The sequence below is a fragment of the Sinohyriopsis cumingii genome, chromosome 15 (assembly GCF_028554795.1).
Source record: "Sinohyriopsis cumingii isolate HCF-2022 chromosome 15, ASM2855479v2, whole genome shotgun sequence".
Taxonomy (NCBI): Eukaryota; Metazoa; Mollusca; class Bivalvia; order Unionida; family Unionidae; genus Sinohyriopsis; species Sinohyriopsis cumingii.
The window spans coordinates 133,368,132-133,395,292 of record NC_142975.1 but is presented as its reverse complement, the minus strand read 5'-3'; the positions used below and the strand labels follow the sequence as shown (position 1 = coordinate 133,395,292).

Below are 27,161 nucleotides of genomic sequence, written 5' to 3'. Positions count from 1 at the left end.
CGTGATACAGTAATGACCCAAATATTTGATACCACGGTCATCACAGACAAAAATACTGCAATAGATTTTGAAACTTTTGGAAACAATCATCAGTGAACAGCATCTGACATTTGCACCATACTTTATAAATAACTTGAAACCAAGACTACATAAATATTTTTTTCAAAAAGATAGCTGCAAAAATACTGAATTTGACTAATGACAATGCAGGGTCCATCAATAACATTCTACAACTTTTCATTGAGTGGAAACCACAACACACGCAAGATCTAATAAATAAACTTTTCAGCGTGACACAGCTCCATTTCATAGATGATAGAAGTGCTCTTTACGACAGCGGGAATTATCAGTTAATGAAAAAAGAACACATTGGACACGTACATGACAGCATCTGGCGGTGCAAATCCGAAAAGCAAAAGACAGATTTTCACAAACGTCCTCAAGGACATTAAACGTATACAGAACTCAAAGTACATGAAATCACGAAATGGAAAATACACCGTAATTAATAACGCTATTATTATTATTATATGCTACTAATTATAAAATATATATTGTGTTTTGGAAAGCTAAATATTAAGAATTTACATGTATCTGTAATCATAGTATTGATTTATTGTAATGAAGATTTCGCTACTAACTTCATGCTCAGTACTAATTTAGAAATAAAATACCTTCAAAACTACAGAACATGATATATTGGCATTAAAGTCAAACATTTAATACTTAGCAATTACTGCAAACTGTTTGAGTCAGCCTAAAATATTGAATTTAGTAAGATATTTTTGCTAATCATTAATTGATTCAATATTGAATTATTTACATTATGTTCTGAAAATAAAGAAATTCTATAACTGTATGAAGTTGGTAAGCTTGAAGGAAAAAAATAATTATATATGTATACTATTATATATAAAATGTATGAATATACAAACATCTATGCTACTTGGTATGTTCAATTCAGAAATAGATAAATAAATATTTAAGAGAGGAATACTGACAGAATAAAAAAGGATAATGAATCATTACACTAACCTGTATCGCAAATGCGATGCCATCATTTCCTGCATCTATTACAAGACAAAGTAAGCTGGCGAGGCCTGACATGATTATGATATTGTACACAAGGATAAAACGACATTGTCATTTTTAACACATTTCAGTTCATATTGTACCAAAATATACCTGATCAAAATGTCACAATATAAACTGTAATTAATATAAATTAATGCAAAATTTACACACAAGTATGCCAGACACCTTTATTAAAGCTTAGGATAAAAATTAGCATGTAATGAAAATGTTAGGCTCTTTTGTACAAATTTAAAGCATGTGGTGCGTTTAATTTTCAAACCTTTTTCTTTTCATTCAAATTATCGTGCATTGATTAACTTAATTAAAGTGACTTTAATTATAACTGACTGTTTACATCTTTTTTTTAATTGCAGACATCAATGAATAACCGTGTGATAAGTGGGAATTACCATTAGCAGTGTGATTATTATTGTTTCTTAAAAAATCAGATTTTTTATACAAATTTCTAGTGTGCAGTAAATGTGATTTCTTTTCATTCAGATTCATGTGCATTCATTAACTTAATAAATGTGACTTTAATTATAATTAACTGTTGACATCTTTTCCGGCGACTTAGAGATGTGTTGGTATCTTCTTTAATTGCAGACGTCAGTGAATAATGGCGTGATTAGTGGAAATTAATATTAGTGCTAATTATTATTTTAAATATGCATGAATTTGGGGGTGAAATTGTCCCTTGACTGGAGTTGAAGTGTCTTGGGGTCGAAATGTCTTGGGAATTTTCTTGGTGTCAAAATGTCTTGCTCCCATGTGGTATTGCTACTTATTTATAAATGTTGATCAATATTCACGTTACTGCATCCGAACACTCTTCGTCGAAATGGGAGTTATCTCCCTTGGCAACTCTTTGACCTCGCTACTTTTTCCATTAAATAAACAATCACTAAATATTCACACTTTTTGTTTCTGTGTTTGTTTGTGTTGTTGTTGAAATTTAAAGTAGGTAATTTATTGAGTCATGATGTGTTCTTTGAGAGTCTTGGGGTGTTTAGTGAGACCCCTTGGGCCGAAATTAAGACAATTCAGTCCAACTTAAGAATCATTTTAGCAAGTTTCTTTTCTTCAAGCAAGTAGATACAATGTAAGATTTATATATATAATAGGACAATATGTTTTTGACAATTTTTATAGGTTGTAAAAATCCTCGCGGTATAGGTTTCTTTTACAACCTACATGTAATTAAATTGAGAATGAAACAGTGTTCTCAAACCAGTGCACATGTTCACCGGTGGGAACAAATTATTGTACATTATTGATATTCATTCTCACTTAGAAAAACAAAATAAATACTGGCAAAGAAAAGGTGACCTCCCTTTATTTTATACAGTACAAGCATTATATCCCAAAAGAAAAAATAATTTTACATGGTTCTGTTACCTAGAGCAAGAAAAAATAATAAAATACAGTAAAAATAATAAATTATATACAAATTTTCCAAAAATATTTTATCTTAGTTAACTTACACACACAAATATATATATATATATATATATATATATATATATATATATATATATATATATATATATATATATATATATATATATATATATCGAAGTAGAAATAATATTTAAAACTATTGTCAGTTGTATTAAGTAGGGCCAAATTGTATTTGAAGTTGGACAGAATCATCTTATTTTCGATCAAAGTTGGGCAGAATTGTCCAATACCCCCTAATCTTTGTTCTTTTCACTACAGTATAAGTCACATGGGTCATGTAAGTGCATTTACTGATAAATGTAATAAATAATGACTAATTTTAGAATTCAAATTTAGTCATAATATACATAATATAAATTATATATAATTAAGTTTATTCAGTCATGATTTTTTAATTATCTGCACATTAATTCTCATAAAATTTCCAGACAAAAATTATTAATCACCATGGACTTGTACAATGGCAGTTCATCATTAGACTGGATGAAAAAAGTTGATGTATGAATGAACTATTAACACTAATGCAGGGGGAATCAAGGTAAGATCATGTGAAATCACGCTCAGTTTCATTCATCTCCTGTATGGATGTTCAACTATGAATGGGACAGAGGAGTAATATACAATAAGTTTTGTTCGTAACTTTTACATGCAACATTTAGGGGCTGTGAGTGGCCAAGTGGTCTAAAGCGCTCTCCATTACGGATCACTGCCATCTCACCTCTGTCTGCGTAGGTTCAAGTCTCAGATTCGGCCAATGTGGGTATGTGAGAAAGCTTGCCAGTAGCTTCTCGAGAGTCGTTGTTCTTTCCGGGGTTTTCCTAGGTTCTTCCTCCACCATTAATACTGGCCGCCATGTATAGCCAATGGTGTGCTGAAAAATGACGTTAAACCCTACAACAACAACAACATGCAACATTTCTTCAATTTGATAATTGATCATGATATAAAATTTAACCTAATTCTGAATTGACAGCTCTGCTTCTACTGTCTTTTACGTGTATGAAGGAATATATTTTTATGGGGAAAAATAAGTATATGTAAGAATTGAAATAAAATACATGACATACCATACAGAAGATGTATATGAAGTTTCATAATTGCCTCCAATTTATTGGACTTGTGTGCCCTTTTTTTCCTTTTAGTGCTTTCCAATGCTTTGATTGTAAATGCTGACATTGTCGCATCTGTGTTTATATTTGTTGTACAACTTCTTCCCAACAGGTGTGTTTCCTCTTACATCTCAGCGCGTGACAGACTGGTTTAAACAAGATCACTTCGCTTGCTTGACATTGCCTAAAAAAGTTGAAGTATATAATCATTGCATTCGCCATTAAGCATTTTTCGAGGAATTCAGAGGTCATACTAGGACTTTAAAACTAGGAGTCCAGGACTCCCATTTTGGTAAAAATAGGAGTCCCACAAGCAAAAGTTGCAGTCCCCTCCGAAAAGATGTTAACTTTGCAGATTAGAGGAACTACTGGTAGCCATAGAGTTTAATTTCCACATTCTTTATAAAACTGATACATACATGGTAGCTCGTGTGTCCTTCACAATGTGACTGAATTTTTCAATTTGGTCAATCCAAGGATTGGTCTTATTCCACACCCTAAGCCAGGCATTCAACACTTCCCTACACTTGGCTCTTATCCCATCTGAACTATCAGTTCCAGCAACTCTTCTGAATCTCATTAGTCTTCATCAATTTGCTGTTTAACTCCAAAATACTTACCCAAATTTGCAAACAAACAGCAATTTGTCTAACTCTCAACAAGTTTTGATTTTGAGGCCACCGCTCCAGTGGCCTAGTGGTTAGAGTACCTGCCTTGGATGCGGGAGGTCGTGGGTTTGATCCCCAACTGAGTCATGCCTAAGACTTACAAAAATGGTACTAACAGCTGCCTCGTTTGGCGCTCAGCATTAAGAGGTTAGTGTTAGGACTGGTTGGCCTGGTGTCAAAATAATGTGACTGGGTGGGACATCATGCTATACATCAGCGGCATGATGCCCCAGTGCTAGACATCACTATAAACTGCCACATTGCAGACATTGTAGCAATATGACTGAAAAATTGTTATAGCTACATTAAAAATCCAAATCACATCACAGCACATCACACATTTTGAGGTCACATGCACTACTTGTTCATGATCACTTGAAAATGAACACAATAATGAAAGCTAAAGTTCTTTATTTGATGTACTCTTATAAATAACCACATGTAGATCTATGGGTCTTTCTGTCTCTAAATTCAGTCAATTTAAATATCAGCATATTTTCCCACCCAGCACTTAGTCAAAGTCAATGAACTTGCCATCCAGCTATTGCATCTTGTTCTTTCCATTACATGGTGGCAGTGGTAAAAACACAGGATTGAAATTATCAGAGTTGAAAAGGGCATCATTTCAATTTAGAAATTGACAAATTAGACTTTTCAAGACATGAAACATGGGAAAAGTGGTTTCAGCTCATTGAATGCTTTCGTCAAGTGTCTGGACTTTGTGAAAAAGAGGAAGAAATTCAAGTAAATACCTTGATTTATTCCATGGGAAGTGAGGCTGATGACATTTTGTCTTCGTTCAACCTGACAGAAGAAGATCAAAGAAGTGGAAGCCCGTGTCATAGATTCGTCCGATATTTCATTCCAAAGAGGAATGTAATGTTTGAAAGGGCAAAATTTAATTAAAGAAAACAGAAAGAGGGAGAAACAGTGGACATTTTTGTTGCAGCTATCTATATGTTAGCAGATAATTGTAATTTTAAGCTGCTACAAGATGAAATGATCAGAGGTCGACTTGTAGATGGACTGCAAGATTAAAAACTGTCAGAAAAATTGCAAATCTAACTATAGAGTCTGTTGTTAGATGCAAATCTAACTATAGAGTCTGTCGTTAGTCAAGCTCGACAAAATGAGTCTGTGAAAAGCAACAAGCAACTGGAGAATGAATGACTGCAATGGATGCAAAATTGTCTCTATGAAATATGGGAAACATAAACATACGGTTGTCGTTTTGAAACCAAACGGTACGGTAAGAATTTGCGTGGATCTAACTAAGACCATCCATTAAGTTTCTTGGGCATGTTGTTGACGAAAATGGTTTCTGACCTGATCCGGAAAAAGTGAAAGCTATAACTAAAATGAAAACTCCGAAATGTGTAACAGAGATTCAACAATTTCGCAGTATGGCAAATCAGCTTGGCAAATTTAGTCCAAATTTGGCAGAAAAATCAAAACCATTATGTGAGTTTTTGAAAGGTAAAAACTAATGGACTTGAGATCCAGATCAAGGACAAGATTTTAGAGATATCAAGCAAGACATGATATCTTCACCAACTTTAGCACATTATGATCCAGATAGAGAAATAGTTGTATCTGGAGATGCATCTTCATTTGGACTAGGTACTGTGCTATGGCAGAAGCACTGTAATACTCTGAAACCTGTGGTGTTTGCATAGCGAGGTATGTCAGAAATTGAGGAATGCTATGTTCAAATAGAAAAAGAAGCCCTTACAATCACTTGGGCTTGTGAACGCTTCAGTAGCTATTTAATTGGGTCACAATTCAAACTTGAAACAGACCATAAGCCATTAGTACCAGTAATAAGCATAAAAATCTTGAGATTTACCCCCTAGAATTCAACGCTTTAGAATGTGTTTGATGGGATTCATTTTTTGTATGGTTCATGTTGCTGGCAAAAATATATTGACTGCTGCTGCTCTATCCAGATCACCTTTAACTTATCACCCTGAGAGTGACAGAGAATTTCAGGCTGAACCTAAAGCTCATGTTGATAGTTAGTAATTTGCCAGCATCAAATACTCAGCTTAAACAAATAAAGTCTGAATATCGAAATGATTCGATTTGAAAACAACTTGTACAATTCTGTGAAAAGGGGTGGCCAGAAAAATCCGCTATTGATGGAAAACTTCAATTGTACTGGGCAGTTAGAGGTGAGTTTACAATTCAAAATGGTCTTTTAATGAAAGGTACATGCCTAGTCTTACCAGAATCACTCCAAAAAGAAATCCTATAGAGAATTCACGATGGTCACCAAGGCATAGTTAAATGCAAAGAACGTGCCAAAACGTTAGTTTGGTGGAAAGGACTAAGTACTCAGCTAGAACACATGGTAAAGACTTGCCAGAATTGCATAGAAAACTCAAGAAATCAAGATGAACCAATGATACCAAATGAATTTCCAGGTCGACCTTGGCATAGAGTCGCTTCAGACTTGTTTGAATTGAATGGTCAAACATAATCTTTTGGTGACTGATTATTTCTCACAATATAGCGAAATTGCAAGGTACAGGTTCAAAAGCAACTGTCAGTCATCTCAAATCAACCTTTGCACGACACAGTATACCAGAAGTATTAGTTTTAAATAATGGTCAGCATACACATCCACAATACTCAAAGAATTTGCAACAAATTATGGATTCAGGCATCTTACAAAATATCCACAGAGCAATGGTTTCGCCGAAAGATGTTCAAAAAATTAAAAGTGTGCTTAAGAAAGCAAATGATCCTTACATAGCTCTTTTGACATATCATGCAACACCATTACCAAATAGATACAGCCCTGCCGAATTATTGATGGGAAGAAAATTACAAACTACTTTGTCAATGGCACCAAACAACTTAAAGCCAAAATGGCCAGATTTAATGAAACTGAAGAAATCGGAAAAATATCAAAAGCAAAGTCAAAAGAGAAATTATGATCCTGGACATTGTGCCGAAAATATGAAGAAAAAAACTACTCGTTCATACATGGTAGTAACTGACAAGTTTTTCACTTTTTATTTTTCTCTTATTATTCTTTGGTAATTTCAGCTTATGGTGACATTTACTAACATATTTATTTTATCGAACAATAAATGAAGAATTCACTGAAAATAGGAAACAGAAAGTGCTAAAAAAAATCTGATAGCCTGATGCCCTGGATCCCTCTAAGTTTAATTGGGCCCATCCTGTTTTTTAAGTGAGGAAACTTTGAATGTGCTGATGTGTAAATGTATTTTCAAGATGTTGACATACCTGCCATAACATGATGTAATTTGAATCAGATCACCACTGTTCTACATGAAATTGAGACCTCATTTTAATCATGCCAAAATAAAATGTTGTATTCCCAAACCCCCTGACATGGTTTTGTATCGAGAAAACACAATTTTGAGTAATCTTCAACAAAAACACAAAAAAGCATAACTTTAACTTTTGTGTGCGCCCATTAGATGTTGCATGTATAAACGGTAAACAGTCATGATTGGAACTTAAATAAAACTATCCCTTGGGCAGTTTAAATAGCAGCATTGTGCTAATTTGCATAGGTACGATCAGGAAGTTGAACAACCGATTATAGGTATATCAAAGAGATGCTAGATGCATGTTCAAGAACAAAAGTTATTACACCTTGAATGAGAATCTTTAAGCCATTTATATTAATTTTTTGACAAGTTCATGAACAGCGGCAATGTTTCTTTGAAGTTGGATTTTACTGCATTTATAGAATGCAAAGCATGATCAATTCAGTTGTCGCAATTGTTATATATATTTGATTTAACTTATATTTAATTTATTTTAATTGTTTGTTTGTTAGTTTTAAATTTCTTTTATTCCATTACATGCTATTGTAATAAATCACTTTATTTACTGGATTTGACATTTTCCGGAAATTAGTTTAACCTGGCTGTTTCTTTTTGTAAACACTTAATAATAGAGACTTTATATCAAATGCTGACCTAGTTCTTAACCTTGATTCAGAATCAGTAGAGTTGAAGTAAAAAACTTTTTTAAAAATATTCTTTCTCAGAGTAAAATCATTGGATTTAGTCAAGGCCATACTGGGAGTATGTGACATTAAGCATGTAAAGCTTCTCTCTCGTTTTAGAAACATGATCATGTGACCCTCATATGGGAATCTTTTTTGCATTTTAAATTATTATATAACTCTTTTCTATAGAGAATTTAGTCAGTTGGGCTATAAACCATTTAACACTTAAAGGTGTTTTGTTGTGACAAGTTTGAGTTGAATTCTTTTTTATGGAATTATTAATTCTTTTCCCTGGGAATATTTAAGTGCTCATACAGAATTCTTGGACAAAGGCATTTATTTGAAATTTTATTCAGAATTCAAAACTGGAATATTATTTTCTGTGGTTCAACAAGGAACTGTTGACACATCAGGACAACACTGACCATAGCATATGTCATTGTCCTCCATCTTGGATTTTTTTCAGTACTTCATTTCAGATTCATTTAGGACTTTTTATTTCTAGGTCTTCTATTTTTTAATTCTTGGATTATTTTTGGATTTGATTCATAACCATATGTTCTTTTTCTCATTTTTACCTTGTTTTTCCAGTGAAATAAATTATTTGTTAAATTTTACAAAGCTTATTGTCTTCACACTTTTCTTGTTACTGTTTTAAAGAGCCTAAAACTGAACACAATAATCTTCATTTTTGAAGCCAATTTTGGAAGCAATTAGCTATCAGCAGAGCCCAACAAATCAATTTCAGAACTCTTGGTTGATGGAGTTTTACTTTGTGAAGCAGGGCCCTGAGTGGTCTAAAGCGCTCTTCGTTACAGATCACTGCCATCTCACCTCTGTCTGCGTGGGTTCGAGTCTCGGATTCAGCTAATGTGGATATATGAGAAAGCTTGCCAGTAGCTTCTATTGGGTCAGTGGTTCTTTCCTGGGTTTTCCTGGGTTCTTCCTCCACCATTAATACTGGCTGCCATGTATAGCCTATCGTGTGCTGAAAAATGGCGTTAAACCCTAAAACAACAACAACAACAACTTTGTGAAGCATGCCAGTGAAAAAAATATTAAGGGGAGGGCTATTAATTCTTTGCACATACTGCAAACAACACATCAACATACATCAGCGCGGTTCTGACCAGGATTCACTCAGAGAATCAAGAGAGAAGTTTGAACACCAGTCCCATCCAGTCCAAAGTGAGTGTCATGATGAACACTTGGGTTACCTTCAAACACCTTTGACCCATATTGAATTTATATTCAAATTGTAGTTATTGCAACATGTGTGACAATATTAAAAAAGGGAAATTTTGGGCATGTGGAAATTGGTGTCCGGGCTTGATGACTTTCAGTTAGGGCTTGTATGTTTATTTAAGTCACCAGCCCAGGGCCTGTGTATACAAAATAAATTTCTTTGAGCACTGAGAAATCAGTATACCAATTGGCACATCTCCAATGAATCTATGTACTCATTTAGAATGGCGGTACAAAATCTGCCGAGTTGTGAAAAGATCAGTGTACAGTATTAACATTAAGAAGTCACAACAGTTTGTGGGATCCGCGGTTATTAAATCAAGTGTACTGTCATTGGCACTCATAGTTTGAGTCTTGGTCTTCATTGTGGGAACGTTTGTGTTTTGTAGTTTCAGTTTGTTATTGAACTTGCTTACAAATGTGAGACAACTGAAAAGATAGTTTTTATTATTAAATGAAAGTTTTCATAGGAGTTCAGATGAAAAGCAAAATTCCCTGAATGAACTTGAGGGAAGGTTACATTAGCTCAAACACTGACATTTTAAAGACCATTTGTGTATCATTGCAAATACTTATTTGAATAGACTACTGCATATTCATAATTGACTCCTCTTTTTTTTTGAATTAATGTTATTGAATATTTCATTACTGTGAGCGTAACAATCCATTTTGTGTAACAAGTGTCCTTACCCAATAATTTCATGAAAATGGTGTGAGACATGGATACATCCAGTGAAAACAGACTACTGGTTTAGGCAATATCTTTGGATGGTTACATCTCAACGAATTTCAATCGATGGAGGTATAGGGCTGCTGTGATTAATATGTTGTTTTGAACCAATCGCTACCTTGCTTGAAACCATTATGCGTGACTACGATGAATTTTCCTGGGAAAGCATCTAGGTGGATGACTTTCTTGTAAATCTAGTGTCAAATAGTGAAAAGTTGAATGCAAAGTAAAAAAAACGGGCCAAAACTAAACTTTGCTATGACATGGAATACAATTTTTAAAAAAGGGAAGTTCCAAGATTCTTGGTTGCAGGAGTTTACTTGGCTCAAAGCCAACGAAGATCGAACAATCGCATCTTTTAATAGATGTAAGAGATACGCCTCATCTGCAGACAAATCAGTGAATTGTTGGCAGGACAAATTATCACACCAAAAAATTCCAAAGCACAATACATGCCTGGTAAAATTTGATAATGAAAAAGCCAGATCTGAGAATAAAGAAGTTGTGAATGATTTGGACGTGTATCAATAACTACATTTTGAACCAATCCAAGCGATACAAGAAGCTGTTAAACACAACATATGCCATAGTAAAGCAGAGAAATCTTTTTCAGACTTGGAATTTCTGTGCAAGGTTCAAATTAATTTGGAGTTGAACTTTTAACTGGAAACATCAACAGTATATTTTATATCCTACTGAAATATGTCATGGATAAAATATCTAGAGCTAAATGCATATAAATCCTCTCAAATGCTAGTACTGATTTCAGCAGTTATAGATCAAGAATGCATTGCAGACCCTGACTATGAAAGTCCAAAACTAAGGCAAGTTGATATCTCCTGTATATTTTACATGTCACATATCTATAATTTGCATTTAAATGGTGCAGCCTAAATAAAAGTAAAACTTTCAACAGTCCTGTCTTTCACTATTCTTTTAGACTATGAAAATATGGACAAACAGTTCTTTTATACAGACAAATAAATTGTTTAATTTACTTGTCCATGGACAATTTATTTTGACAAAATGTGATCAGCTTTGGTAAAATATACTCTACACATAATACTATATTGATAAAATTACATTGGAAGATTTCTTGTGAATGACAAAAATATCCTCAAAAAAGCAATACATGTATAATACTTCTGTACTTGTGAAAATGCAACTGTAATCAGATTGTATTTTCTCTTGATGTGCCTAATGTCAGTTTTTTATTCCTGAAGCATCAAACTCAATCTTAACAGTCTCTGATTTTTGTTTTCCATTGTGTTAATGAAAGTAAATGGGGTTGTGATCATCGAATACAATAATCATAGAAGAAGCTGAAATAATATACACTTCAAAATGTTGAAAAGCAGGTATCAAAGCCAAACATTTATTCTTGATTGTGGAATATTATCTCTTTTGCTAAAACTAAACAGTTTTTTTAACCAAAAAATAACACCCTGGAATTCCCATACCATTTTCATCTTCTTGAATCAATACTCCATCAATCCCAACATCACTTGCACCAATAGATACTTGAAATAATTGACTGAAATTTGGAGCTGAAAGAAGATGGCATTTGATTTGTCAGAAAATTTCCAGACAATTAACAGATCAATTAAATTTCAAATGAAAGTCAGTGATATTGTTCTCCCAGCAGTGAAAAAGAGGATAAACATCAAACAAATAAGAAAATCACAATCATACCTAACTGAAGTGAAATAAAATAACACAAGTTCTGAATTTTATCTGATGCACAAGTCTTATTAAAATAATGTACTATTTCTTCTGATATCCATCACAGAATTATTGAGGGTACTTGAAACTTGAGAAAGCATAGTTCTGGCAATTGCTACATCAATATGCAAAATCAGAAATTATTACTTAAAAATGCAATACTAAGATTTTGTATCTTTGTTTTAACTTAAACTACTATTTTGTATTAATTATCAAAGTACCATTTTTATGTTGGTATTTTTTATCACACATGGTCACAGTCATCGTAGATACATGTTGGTTGACATGTACACTTTTTGAAGGTATGTAACCATATTCAAAGTTATATCCTAGAACAACAGAAGCCATTAACATTTTCTTGAAATAAGTTTATCTTGTGATGAAAGAACTCAGAAAACAAATCCCAGTCAGAATGAATATCCTATCCCATACATCAAATGATCAGTCCCTTACAGTAAGCATGCAGTCAGAATTGAACTAGTTCAAAGTTTTGCATATTCAGCCTCATTACTGTGCCATTACTTCATAAGGACTATGTTATGTGGTTACATTGTCCATATCTCGGAGGATTACTTTTCCTTTGTAATAGTAGGATAAATTTATGCAGTTCAAGAGAAGCTCAAGGTGTTTCTCATCAAGTCTGAGCACAAGTTTGTTCATATGTCTTTGAATAAAGTAAAAGCATAAAACTATTGTCCAAATATATGATCAAAATAAAGATGACTGTTTCTTTAAATGATATTTGGTCATTAATCAGTATTAGCGTCTCAGTCTTTCCATGGGTAGTCTTGGCTGTTCAGTTTTCCATCATTAATGTCAGCCACCCCCTCCACAGTAGATTTGCTGTCATCAAGCTGGTGATTTTTAGGTATTTATCCCTCCACCATGGAGCATTAACACACAGCAGAAAACTGGAGGGGATTAAGTCCTTCCACCGTGATGCATGTTATTTCGAAAAAAATTGTGAGTTGTACAGTATTTAAATACCTTGCCAAAGGACATACCATGATACATGTAGCTGATATTGGATGGTCTATTAAAGGGAATCCAATCTTGACCCTTCTCCTTTGCAACTCCTTAAATTTTTCCATTGAATCAGCCTTGTGTTTAATATTCCAACAAACCATGCAATTTTCAAATGTGTTTACAAATGAGTCATCAAAACTTGCCTAGTATCTTGGCCAAACACATGCAATGATTTATTGCTTAACTAGTGATCAGTGAAAGGCAATTTAGGTCAACATGTGATTTGGTTATTCCTAGAAAGTTACATACCACTTGATTCGATGTCAGTTCCAAACTTATCAGCCTAGCCATTTTAAAGCCAGACCCTTCCAAAATTTTGCCATAAAGTTCAGGGACTTGGGCATCAGAAATAAATTTTCAGCTCTTTCCTGTGACCCTTAAGAATAGCCTGAATATAAACAATGGTTAGTGTTTTCAGTTAGCAAATTTGTATGTGCTGCAGTTTCTCAAGGTCTTAAGCATAGATTTAAATTTGTAATTTTATTGTATGTGTTTCAGTGAATGGTCAGTTTCCACTACATTTGACTATATCAGATGTTGACCAGTGCCCTGAGTTTATCAATCTCATTGCGGAGTTGTCATCTTTTCTCACGCCAGATTGTATCAGTAAGCATCTGCAACGGGAGCATGTGCAGGTTTGTCATGTGTTTTTCATGTTTGCATGTACAGAAATAAATCCAACAACATTTTAAGAATTTAAAAATAAATATCCAAGAACTTGGAGCCACATATGTAGAAGAATGTTGAGTTGGTGATGAGAAGCTATATCTTTGAAATGAGGAATGTAGATTGCTATGGCTTCCATATGATAATGCCAGTACCTGTGTAATCACTGATATTGTTTTCTTGCAGATACCTTAAATTTCATTAGTGGGTTGTGAACTATTCTAATTTCTGCTTATCTTGAACCATTTTATCCTGTTTGATTTAAAATCCCAATTCATTGCTAAATAATAATTGTTAGAGTACATGGATTTTAATCAGGTGAGAAAATTGAATGTAATACCAGTAATATCTTACTTGTTAGTGTTACATAACTAGGACTTTTCAGGGAGGAAAATACACACCAAATGATGGAAATTACATCCTCCCATTAGTTGAATAAAAACAGAATACTGCATAAGCCCTCAGTGAGATCACAATAAATTGGGCATGTATGAAAGACTCATATTTTTCAGTTGTCATGTCGTAAGGTTCAACATTGTTTAGATAAAGAAGACTGGCACCTTTTATGTGGATCAGTGAGTGAATTATTATCTTGTGTGCTAAATATTCTTTGTAAACTTCAGGTCTATATCCCAATATAATTTGTACCACTGTTTAATTAAGCTTTCTTGAGCGTTTTTTTAAGACTTGTTTCATATGTTTTGACAATTTGTTTTTACCATCTAAGCATGTTAGTAATTCATATTGGTTGTATTCAGATAACATTTCTAAGCTGCAAGGATAGGTATTTTATTTGAATTTCCCTCTCCTTACAGTCTAGGGACTCATCAGGCCAATCATTTTATTCACTTTACATCAATCGTGAATTGTAACTTTTTATATGTGGTAAACATGTCTACTGTAAAACTCAGTAATCAAGATCTTAAATTCTTTTTATTTTTAGTTCTGATAGCATTCAGTAAATTTTTTCCTTGTATTAGCAGTCATAATCTAATGTTTTTTTTTGTGCCAGTTCCTTCATAATCTCTTGCTTTTGGAGAAATAAAAAGTCTGGATGACTTGACAACTATTGTTTTAATGTCCTGAAAACTTAGCATTGCTTACATCTTGCCATTTATTTTGTTGAAATACTCATATTAGCATAGATTTAGTACACATTTTTCGTGGTTCATTCATAGTTTTTAATATCTCTTTCTTCTTATGGCATCTTTATAAGGTATGGGTATGTGTGGCCACAATAAATCTCATTGGGACACACACACCCCACTTGTTTATCCTCTGCATAATGTAAGAAGATAGACTGCTGTCCATTTTGTAGCCTGTGGTCTGACAAGATGTTGGATCTCATGGAGAGTCATGGAATCCACCAAGCAAAGAAGAAGGTATCCTTGACTTTCTCATAGTTTTCTGGGTTCTCTTTCTCTGATGCCGTCTGGGATCAGAGAAAGATTACCCAGGTCTCCTCAGATTAGTGTGCCCCTACCCTAGGGAAGGTATAAACGGGTGGTGAGTTACACCCTCCTGATAGAATGAAGCAGTACTGTCCCAGTTCCATGAGGGCAGAGAGCAAGTCATGCACTTCTGAGAGGGAGGAGCAATGCCGTCTCTTTACCACCAGGATAGAGAGTTAGTTGTACCCTCCCTGGGAGAAGGAGCAGCATCCTGTCACATCCAGAAAAACAGCGAGTCATCTCCCCCCCACCCCCATACAGCACTCTTTCCTGACCCACAGCCAGGATCATGGGAGTTCATGTAACATATATACGGTCATTGTCTTGTCTGTCCAGAGTGACCAGGTTTAGTCTTCTGCCAGGCTTAGAGAAATCAGAGTTAAATCCTTCTCAAGATCTCGCCTACATGGGGATGCAGTTTCAAACAGACAGATTGTTAGTCTGGGTTCCTCTGGACAGAACAGACATGATCCTGTCCTTGTTGGAGATACTGAGTAAGAATAAAGAACAAGTTGTCAGCTCATATTTGTCTCTCTCTGCTAGTGATCATGAATGCTGCCACAGACCTGGTTCTCCAAGGCAGGCTTCACTTGCATCCACTCTAAATTTTACTTTTAGCAGCTTGGAAACTGCACAAGACCCCATTGAATGCTCCAGTTTCTCTGTGTTGAGATTTCCCCCATCATCTAAATTGGTGTTCAAATCAGAACCAAATTCTGGATGGAGTCCACATGCACACTACCCCTGATGCAGTTCTTACCTGTTCATAGACACATCATATTCAGGGTGGAGCATTTTGTATAGAACTAGAGGGTCTGCTTCCTCTACAGCAACAACTTGGAAATGAGGGCAGTGTTTTTAGACCTTCAGGGATGTGTCCAGCAAATAAGAGATTGTTGCATGATGGTCTCCTGACAACATGGTGATTGTAGCATACTTCAGAAGACCACAAGGCACACATGATCTCGATCTCTCTCTGCGTGTAGGTTTGGAGCCTCCTGCACTGGACAGCTTCAGATGGAATATTCCTTTGCATATGCCACATTCCCGGCAGGAAGAACATTTTGGTGGACAGTCTGTCAAGGAAAGGGAAGATAGTTTTTATATGATGTCTTTCCACCAATACATAGCAGACTTCTTCCATCTTTGGGAAACACCTTTGGTAGACTTTTTTGCCACAATGCAAAACAGCAAGCTCCCTTATGTTTCCCCAGTCCCTGATAAAAGGGCCTGGGCAGTGAACACCTTCAATCTGCAGTTGATCGTCAGTTCACTGAAGCCTTCCCACCCATCGGGATGATCCTGCAAGTCCTTCACAAAGTCAGGCACTCCACAGCTCAGCTCATTTTGATTGCCACTCTGTGGACCATTGACCTTACCTCAGAGGAAGACCTTTCTGTTTCACCATAGGGATTCTCTCCTATACAACAGCCCACAGCTTCTCCACCTTCAGGCTTGGCTCATGTAAATGATCTCTTTGCAAAGAAAAGCTTTCAAGTCAAGTTGCCAAGTGCATCATTCAGTCCAGGAATAGATCAGCCTCTAAGGTGTGTGATGCTAAATGGAGAATCTTTTGATTGGTGTAATAGAAAACATGTCAGTCATAGCTGCCCCTCTATGTGTACTGTGACCAATTTTCTTTGCTTTCATTTTGAAGATCTGATAATTGTAGAGCCCTCTTGGTTGAAGATTCCTTTGAGTAACTTGACCTCAGCAGAGTTTTCTTTTTCACCTTAGAATCTGCAAGACAACAGAGCAAAATCCACTCCTTATGCATAGAGCAGAGTTGTATCAGGTTTAGTGGTAATTATGTGTCACATTCTTTCCTTTGCAAACCAAGTTTTTTTTATAGCAAAGAACCAGCTTACTTTGGTTGCTGTACTTCCAATGAGATCCCAAATCTCAGCTGTATCTATGCTGGGGATGACCAAGATAGACATTTATGTCCAGTTAGGGTTCCCCATTTTCACTTGGCAGCCTCTAAAGGAAGAAGGAATGTCCTTTCCTACCCATTTAAGGTTCAGATGATATTTCAGCTTCATCCATTGCATTAGCTAGCAAGAGAGCTTACCAATCCCTTATTGATAGGGACCTGTCCTTTATGAAAATTAAAGCCCATGAGGTTGATGCCGTTGCATGGAGAATGTGATAAGAACCACATCTTGGCACTCTCACACTACTTTCTCCTTTTACCTTTGCTTATTAGCCAACATAGTGAAGACATTTTCTCACTGATTCCAGTCATCATTGCTCAGAAGGATGCCCATACAGATTCTGTCTCACAGCAGTCTCCTCTCCTGTAAGGGTGAGTATACAAGTTTTGACATAATCAGATATACTACCAAACTGTCAAATTCAGCTTTGCAATAGCAACAGGTAAAATATTAGTGATATTAAAATGTGGGAGGGTGGGGGTGGGAAGTATGATTTCATAAAATTACTTTTAACACCCACCTACCCAAAACCTATACATATTCATGGAGAGATGTAGTGCAGTAAACAGTGTAGTTATTTTCCATTCCAGGCAGAGGAAGCTATGCGGCATGAGAGGCACAGCTGGCTATTAAATCATATTCTTCATAACGAACTTCATGAGCTGGTGATGAACTTTGAACTGCAGGGACAGGACATGTCCCTCTCTTCCAGTGATCAGCAGGTAATGACTTATTCACAGAATCTCACAGCTAAAACAGCACACAAAGGGCACTGATAGTATTTTCTCAGTAATTCATGCAACACAAGCCCAACTCTCCATGACCTCTCCCCCACTTGATTATTGTCCCCATTGTGTGTGATACATTTTCACATCCACAAGCACCCTTACAAATATTGAATGTCCTCTATGTCTCTGTTTCATCTTTTTATGCACACTTGTCAGCTGTTGTAGAAAATGATAATTACTGGTATGTGCATGCATATTGTGCCTGCAGGTGTTATGTACTCAAATCTGGCCTCTCATTCTCCTACTTGGATGTTGAATTGTTATTCCAAGTGATTATTGATATTTGCTATCCAATATTGCCTGAAGATATCAATAAATTTTTTGTTTCTCAGGCTCACAAAAGCTGCTTTTGTCTCCCATCCTAACATAGTCTAACAATTTTATTTTTTGTGCACCATATTTTGGAATCAAATTTCTCTCCTCGAATCACAACTTGTTATATTATGGATTTTCTCATTCAGCTGCTTAAAATGAGTCAAAAGGTATCAAACATTTTGAAAATCCAGTAAAATTTTATAATGAGAATAATATTTCAAAAAAATTATCAGTAACTCTGTTTTTCAAGATCTACAAGTTATATAGTGTTGTAATGAATGCACACATTTCTGATAATAAATTGTCAATATTGCACCAGGGGTGGGTGAAGAAGAAAGGCAGGTACTGAAAAAGACATTGAGACAATGACAGCTGATGACTGTGCATTGAGACCAGAGACCTATAGGAACATTTACTTTATCACAACATCAGATAGTTTGAAGAAAAGTGTTGAGGACAAAATCGCTGAACTTAGAGCTCTTGAAATGCAGCTTGATTACAAGTTACAGGAACTGAAAAATTTACTCTAAAATATTTTGGACGTTGTACATAGTTTAGTGTAGATAGAGTAAAAGGAACATAGTTGAGTGACTGTACATTATTCTAATTCCAAGATTTTTAGTATTAATGGGAATGATATCAGTGATCATAATCTTGGCTCCCAAAAGGCTCAGCTAGACCTGGTGGGGCCTATCATGACTATCATGACTGCACAAGAGGTTACCTTCCTGGGTTATTCAGCAGCCTCCTAAGGATGCTGCTTCCTGACTTTTGCAAGATTTTTGGGTAGGGAAATTGTTCCCTTACAGAAGCCATTCCTCTGCATATGGAATCTATCCTCTAAATGGGTTATCTGTCTTTCTGGAGGTCATAATCAATCTTCTCCAGCTTTTACCTCAGAAATCTTTTATCCCAAAAAGATCATTTAAACCTAGTGGGGCCTATCATGACTGTGCAACAGGTCACTTTACTGGGTTGTTCGGCAGCCCCATTAGCATGCTGCTTCCCAACTTCTGCTGGATTTGCAGGAGAGGAAATTGTTTCCTTACAGAAGCCACACCCCTGCATTTGGAGTCTATCCTCCAATCGGGTTATCTATCCAGAAGCTTCCTCATGTGCCATCGGGAACTGGAGAGGGTAAGGGGATGTAACTCCCTCTACATTTTACAGGTTCTCCTAAGGTATTAAGTGACTAACAAATTTGAAGAAGTAATAATATTTTTCTAGTAAAATTTGTTTTTTAAGTAATACTTACCCAATCATTGGTAATTAGAGTTATTATTATTTGTTTGGTTCCTCACATATCTGAAGAAGTACTTCTTAAAGATTTTAGTTTTTGTGTGTATTGTCTATGTTTTGATTTCACATGTTCATGCAAATTCTACATGGACATATTTCATGGCAGTTATAAATGTTATATATTTCATATTTTTATTTCTTCCAGTTTCAAAAAGTCCTACAGGAGTGTTTGACTTTGTCTGAAATTGGAGACTACTTTGATTATAGTTCTGATCCCACTTCAAAGGTTGTTTTGTTGGGACTGACACATGAAGATCTGACCCTACAGAATAAATACAAAAAGGTATAACACTGAAAATAACTAAAGTTCTAAACTCAAAAATTAAGTACACATTATCGGTGTCAAATACTTTGTATTTATATAGTATTCTTTGCCTATGTAAACAGCTTGAGCACTGCAAGTTTAAAGAATACAAATATTAAAATACATATTGGGCCTGAATTTCTATTTAGGTTTGTCCTGTTGTGAAATACTTAAAGTGATAGGTGCTCTCAGTTTTCTTATAACTGCTATCAGGTTTGGAATGAAAGATTGCTCTTGTAAATGTGCACAGCTCTAAGCTACTTGCTTTTTTCAAATAAAGTAATTTCATTACATTTTAGAGATTTCAGTTGTGTCCCTTAGTAAGTTAGGACTTGAGAGGTATTTTGATTTTTGTTGTCAAACCTACTTTCAGAATGGGATCATGTTGTTTCTGTGTACAGAAAAACTTTAATTATTCTGAGCCAGTGGATAGCATCATAATGTTAATACATTATCAGATTGAACACTAGTAGCTTGGTGGCATGGAGAATACTGGCTCAGACTGCATATTTAGTCATTTTTTAAAGCTAGTATTGAGCATCATAATGTTAATACATTATCAGATTGAACACTAGTAGCTTGGTGGCATGGAGAAGACTGGCTCAGACTGCATATTTAGTCATTTTTTTAAAGCTAGTATTGAGCATCATCATGTTAATACATTATCAGATTGAGCACTAGTAGCTTGGTGGTATGGAGAAGACTGGCTCAGACTGCATTTTTAGTCATTTTTTAAAGCTAGTATTGAGCATCATAATGTTAATACGTTATCAGATTGAACACTAGTAGCTTGGTGGCATGGAGAAGATTGGCTCAGACTGCATATTTGGTCATTTTTTAAAGCTAGTATTGAGCATCATAATGTTAATACATTATCAGATTGAACACTAGTAGCTTGGTGGCATGGAGAAGATTGGCTCAGACTGCATATTTGGTCATTTTTTAAAGCTAGTATTGAGCATCATAATGTTAATACATTATCAGATTGAACACTAGTAGCTTGGTGGCATGGAGAAGACTGGCTCAGACTGCATATTTAGTCATTTTTTAAAGCTAGTATTGAGCATCATAATGTTAATACATTATCAGATTGAACACTAGTAGCTTGGTGGCATGGAGAAGACTGGCTCAGACTGCATATTTAGTTATTTTTGTAAAGCTACTATTGAGCATCATCATCTTAAAACATTGTCAGATTGAACACTAGTAACTAGGTGCCATTGAGGAGAGGGTTGACAGAAACTGTTGTTATGATCCTAGGTCTTAAAATATGCAACAGAATGTCGATTGTATAAGTAAAATCAACAATTTATTTGTTTATCTACAGTGCAAAGTGAAAAATTCAAGAGACACATACAGTATTGTGAATTAAATCTCAAATAATTATAAATGCCCAATCACAAGTCCAGATTATAGAATGATCCAATTGAATTCCAGTAATCTTCAGTGTATCGATGTAACAAAATAATGCAATCCAGATTGTCTTTGAATGAGTTCACAATAATTCCAATGTGGCTGAGTTCACAATAATTCCAATGTGGCATGTTAGTCCACAAGTCAATGGGCATTTTAATAATTTCAGTGAATATTTTAAATAAATAAATCCTTAAATTACATCTGAACTCAGCTGCATTCTCAGATCATTAAGTCCCATTGACTGACATAGAACAGTAATGAATATCAAATTCCAAATTAAAAAACATTTTCACTTGGCCCTATAACATAATAGAACATGAAGATTTCCACACAAAAAAAAACCTAGTCTATCTGTAAACAAGACCGACCGTAAAATCTTGCAACACAGTTTGTTTACAACTTATAATGACACATAAAAGTTAGCCATGTAAACATTCTATTTATAATCTGACCATTATCTTAAAGTACAACCTACAATCATGGATAAATGTTAAGCACATAATATAGATATGCATAACACTACATGTATAGTCATTTTTTGAGTTAGTATTGAGAATCATCATGTTAAGGGCTGTTCCAGTAAAACATACTTGGGGACTCAGGGACAGCACTTTTAGTATGCATTATTCACCCACAGATGCAGTTTATTATTTTCTTATGAACTCTTGGTATCATGCTTACATGGAACAGCCCTAACACATTATCATATTCAACACTAGTACTTATATGCCATGGAAGAGAAGGTTACCTGAAATTGCATGTGTTGTGATTTTGTGTGACAAAATTTCTTTAGGGTACAGGCCTAGATTTTGCCAACAGAACTGAGCCTAGACATAAACATAAGTCTAAACTCTAACAGTCTGTTTGACTGAAATTTAAATCTAACTTAAAATTGACCAATCAGATGTCTTAACTTGAGACTTGGCTTTAAGGTTTAGATCAGTAAAATCTGGGGCCAGATATTTGTTAGGTGATCTTGTAGGCAGTGGAAACCAAAACAGTTAGAGAACCAACCAACTATGATTGATAACTGACCCTTGCATTTGCATAAGTCTATTCAACATTGCTTTGTCTTCCATAGCACCTCCCATCCCTGCAGCAGAAGTTAATACCAGAAATTGAGGAAAGACTGATGAAGAAATGTGAAAATCTTGTCAGCTTTTATGAGTCACAAGCAAACTCAGGTAGGGTAATGAGTAACAAACTAAAGTTTGTTGCCATAAATGAGTTCCCAGTGTTCTGTATATCTATATTTTCTGTAACTTCTGGTATATGATTTTATTTAATTTTCATAGTTTTTATTCATGGTCATAAACTGTAAAGAATATTTATTGTTATAAATTGTGTGTGTAATTTGGCTCTGTTCAAAACACAAATCATGTAGGATCTATAAATAGTTGTTTACCTACATGTTGACAATTAGTAATAATAATCGTAATAATAAGACTTAAAATGCCACCTATGGAGTAGTTTCTCCAGGACTGATGGTGTATGGAAGTTTTGAGAAGAATTTTGTGGCTTCCCCATTGGTTGCATGAGGTCATGTAAATTTAATATGTCGTGACTTAGTATGTCGTAAATCAATAGTGTATGATGTCCTATGGGGTCCATTTTCCAAATACAGTCGCAATTTATGGTGTATATAAGGAGAAAGTTAAGCATTCAGTTTCATTTCGATTCCTGGAGTCATTCACACTTTTTGTTTCTGATGTAAGTCTGCAGATGTATTTTATGTACTATGTTGATATTTTTTGAGAGGAAAAACATTTGTTTAGACTGTTCAGTGGTAATAGAAGGTGCTTATTATTTGGAAAATAATATTATTCTCGAACTGTTATAAATTATTTGAAAGAATTCTGAACAACGTCATCCTGACAATGTTATAGTTCTTGGAGGACCAGTACATTTCTGGTACTGAAATTATTTGGGACTTTTCATTCATTTAGGACATCAAAGACTTTTGTAAGGATAAATTTGGATTCACTTCATTATACTGTAAGTTCCTTGCACAGTTTTCATTTATGACTTAAATAATTAAATTGTTTGTGGAGTTTTACAAAACTTGTTGGTTTTGCTTTTTTTTTTCTATTACTTAAATTTGTGACCATAGAGTCGTAACAGAAAATGGGGGGCTTGACCAGGATAAGAATTTTCAAGAAATTGAAATTGTTATGTAATTTAAATTCATTTTATTTCTGAATTTCCTTAATTCCTAATCTTTTTGATTTTACATTGTGAAACCAACAAGCTTTCACAATGTCAACTAAAATGGAGAAATTTATTTTAAATCCTAGCCAGGAATGGCTAGAGTCCTTGAAAAAGGATGAATTGCTTCAACTTGCCAGACAATATGATCTTTCAGAAGAAAAGCCATCATTATTAAAACAAAAAAAGTCATCTTGGTTCAGTTTTTGGTACAAAAGAATATTTATTGATAAAAGTGCTTTAAGTTTGATTGGTAAGTCCAAATCTGGTTCTAATTTGCAAGTTATGGAATTGCAATTAAAATTCAAGAATGAATTGAAGTTAAGAAAACTTGAGCTTAAATTACAGAAGGAAGAAAGAGGGAAGCAAATTCAAAAAAAAAGAAAAAGAAATGGAATTGAAAATGCAAATGCAGGAAAAAGAAAGAAAGAGACAACTTTACAAAGAAGAGATGCAAATAAAGCTACAGATCCAAAAAGAAGAAAGAGAGATGCAAATGAAATTGCTATATCAAAAAGAAGAGAGAGAGAGTGATGGAAATGAAAGTAAAATTAAAAGAAATAGAAATGGCAAGTAAAAAGCACTCCACTTGTGAAGGTTGAGCTTTTGATGTTACAAAAATTATAAGATTGGTACCAGTATTTTTTTTTTTTTATAAAAATAGAAGATAATTCAAACTGGCCAAGAGAGCACTGGAATTTGTTGTTTAATTATTGGCAGAGCTAGTGATCTATACACTTCACTATCAGTGGAAGCAAGTACTTGTTATGATCTAGTCAAGGAATGTATTCTGAAGGCTTATGAAGTGGTATCTGAGGCATACAGACAGAAGTTTTGGAATTGTAAAAAAGAAAAATAGCCAAACCAATGTCGAGTTTGCTGGGAAAAAAGAACAATTATTTGATCGGTGGTATACATCTAAAATGATTGAGAAAAATTATAACAAACTCTGACAACTCATATTAGTAGAAGAGTTCAAGAACTACATCCATAGTGACATCAAAATTACCTTGATGAACTTAGATAGATACTTTAGAAAACATTGCTTGTGCAGCAGACAAGTATTCCTTGGCTTACAAAGTCTTATTTGTCAATAAGTTTTCCTTTCAGCAAATGGTTGGTAGGAAACCAAATCGGTCTCAATCGAATACTTAGAAATTTTGATCTGGTACAACTAATCAGAATCAAATGTCTGATAAGACTGGTCAGAAACCCATATCTCTTCCTATATGCACTTATTGCAAGAAAATGGGGCACATTATTTCTGATTGCTTTAAAAAAAAAAAAAGCATCAAAATAAAGACAGAGCAGTTCCAAATGCTCTTGTTTCTCATAGGTCAAGGTTTGGTTATGTATTGGAAACAATACATTTGTGGGGTCAAATAAATCCCAACCTCAGTCTGATTCTATTATGGAGAATAATGATCCATTCATGTCGAAGGGTTCCTTATCACTTATTGGTGATTTGACCAATCCTATCCATATTAAAATTTTAAGAGACACGGGAGCTTCTTTGAGTTTTTTATTGTCAGGTACTTTGCCTTTGTCTGAGAAGTCTTCTTCTAATGAAAGTGTTCTTATTCAGGGAGTAGAGTATGTTTTTTTTCAAATTCCTCTCCATAATGTTAATTTAATATTCAGACATGCTTTCAGGACCAGTGACTGTTGGCACTGTAGTTTCTTTACCCATTGAGGGTGTTCATTTATTACTAGGCAGTGACTTAGGTGGCGCTCACCAGATAATATGTACTTTTGAGAGAGTGACGTATGTAAGGTGAAGTAGTTCGCATTTAAAACATGCACAGTGGAGAGAATGTTTGCATATCTCTATGCTACATTAATGTAATGTGGATGATATTTCTTTTGGATATTGTACTTTTGGAAATTTTACACGATTTAAGCACACTGCTAACTAAAATGACTGCTCCCTTGTGTTAAAAAATCAGTCTGAATTAGTCTAAAGTACACTATACATAGCAGCTATTAAAATAGGGAAAATGAATTTTGCCAGACTAGACAATACCAGCTTCTGAAAGTGCAATGAATGAATTACCAAATATATAAAATGTAAAAAAAGTTATCGGCTCTTTTTTTATACAACTGACCTCTGAAGTTCAGGAAGTGAAAATGACCAAGTAGAGCTAGCACTTTTTTGAAAGGTACACATTTGAAGTAAGGCCAAGCTGTATACTCTATAACCCATAGTACACCCATCAATCATACACCAAAATAAAGGGAATTAAAGGTTCTTTGCATTATACCTAAGATATACAAGGTCTTTTTTAAATAGCCAGTATAACCAGTGAGGAAAGCCGGGGACATTCTTTTTCTTTAAATTCCTAACCCTATGCAAAATGCGAAACTGTATAGCGCCACCTTAAAGAAAATAAAAAAATGTTTGCAATTATTTTTTTTTATTTTCATATAATTATGTATGATGTTCTGAATAAAATGGTACATTCATATTGCATTTAAGCATGAAAATAAGCTAATTATGATCATTTTTCTCTTGCTTACATAATTTGCCATGAGGTATGTTTGTGTGAGTAGTGACCTTAATTATGGGGAAATTAGAAGACTTAGAATATAGGAATAGAGTCAACTTAAATTTAAAACTGTTGCAATAAGTGACAGAAATATATGTTGAAAATGTTTCTTTTCATTTATTTGCAATGAAATAAAAAAATAAATGAAGAGAAAGTGAATTCGCTTCTTCCATATTAAACAATAGGCAAATATTTTACACTTTGACCTTTGACCTTTATGAAGCTGATGAGTTACCTCCCTTTTCTAATTGTAAAATTCATTGTTGATATCTCAGAAATAATTCTGGCTAGTTTCATGTTCCTGTCATTCAGCATAACATTGGTTGCTATGTTTACAAAATGTAATGTGCATTCTTAAAATAGCTCACTTTTATCATGGGGGGGGGGGAGGCTGGACTTGTTAGAGACTCTGACACTCATAAATACTGTTCTGTGGGGAAAAATGCAGGAGAATAATTCATAAGGATTGTTTTCATGCTTGCGACTTAAATGTTTCAGCCATATAAACATAATTAAATCATAAAAAAATAATACCTACATCTTCTTTATGGTGGCGCTCACCAGATAATATGTACTTTTGAGAGAGTGACGTATGTAAGGTGAAGTAGTTCGCATTTAAAACATGCACAGTGGAGAGAATGTTTGCATATCTCTATGCTACATTAATGTAATGTGGATGATATTTCTTTTGGATATTGTACTTTTGGAAATTTTACACGATTTAAGCACACTGCTAACTAAAATGACTGCTCCCTTGTGTTAAAAAATCAGTCTGAATTAGTCTAAAGTACACTATACATAGCAGCTATTAAAATAGGGAAAATGAATTTTGCCAGACTAGACAATACCAGCTTCTGAAAGTGCAATGAATGAATTACCAAATATATAAAATGTAAAAAAAGTTATCGGCTCTTTTTTATACAACTGACCTCTGAAGTTCAGGAAGTGAAAATGACCAAGTAGAGCTAGCACTTTTTTGAAAGGTGCACATTTGAAGTAAGGCCAAGCTGTATACTCTATAACCCATAGTACACCCATCAATCATACACCAAAATAAAGGGAATTAAAGGTTCTTTGCATTATACCTAAGATATACAAGGTCTTTTTTAAATAGCCAGTATAACCAGTGAGGAAAGCCGGGGACATTCTTTTTCTTTAAATTCCTAACCCTATGCAAAATGCGAAACTGTATAGCGCCACCTTAGCTGGTG

At 34.6% G+C, this 27,161-nt stretch overlaps 1 protein-coding gene across 1 annotated transcript in view; it reads left to right on the top strand.

The window, feature by feature from the left end:
• The window catches only part of LOC149782808 (HAUS augmin-like complex subunit 4), a 54,583-nt gene that overhangs the window by 3,736 nt on the left and 23,686 nt on the right, over positions 1–27,161 (top strand). The window contains exons 2-5 of the mRNA XM_089934326.1: positions 13,525–13,661; positions 17,668–17,799; positions 19,625–19,762; positions 22,281–22,383. Coding sequence (XP_089790452.1) covers positions 13,525–13,661; positions 17,668–17,799; positions 19,625–19,762; positions 22,281–22,383 — 510 coding nt within the window. The remainder of the gene's footprint in view (positions 1–13,524; positions 13,662–17,667; positions 17,800–19,624; positions 19,763–22,280; positions 22,384–27,161) is intronic.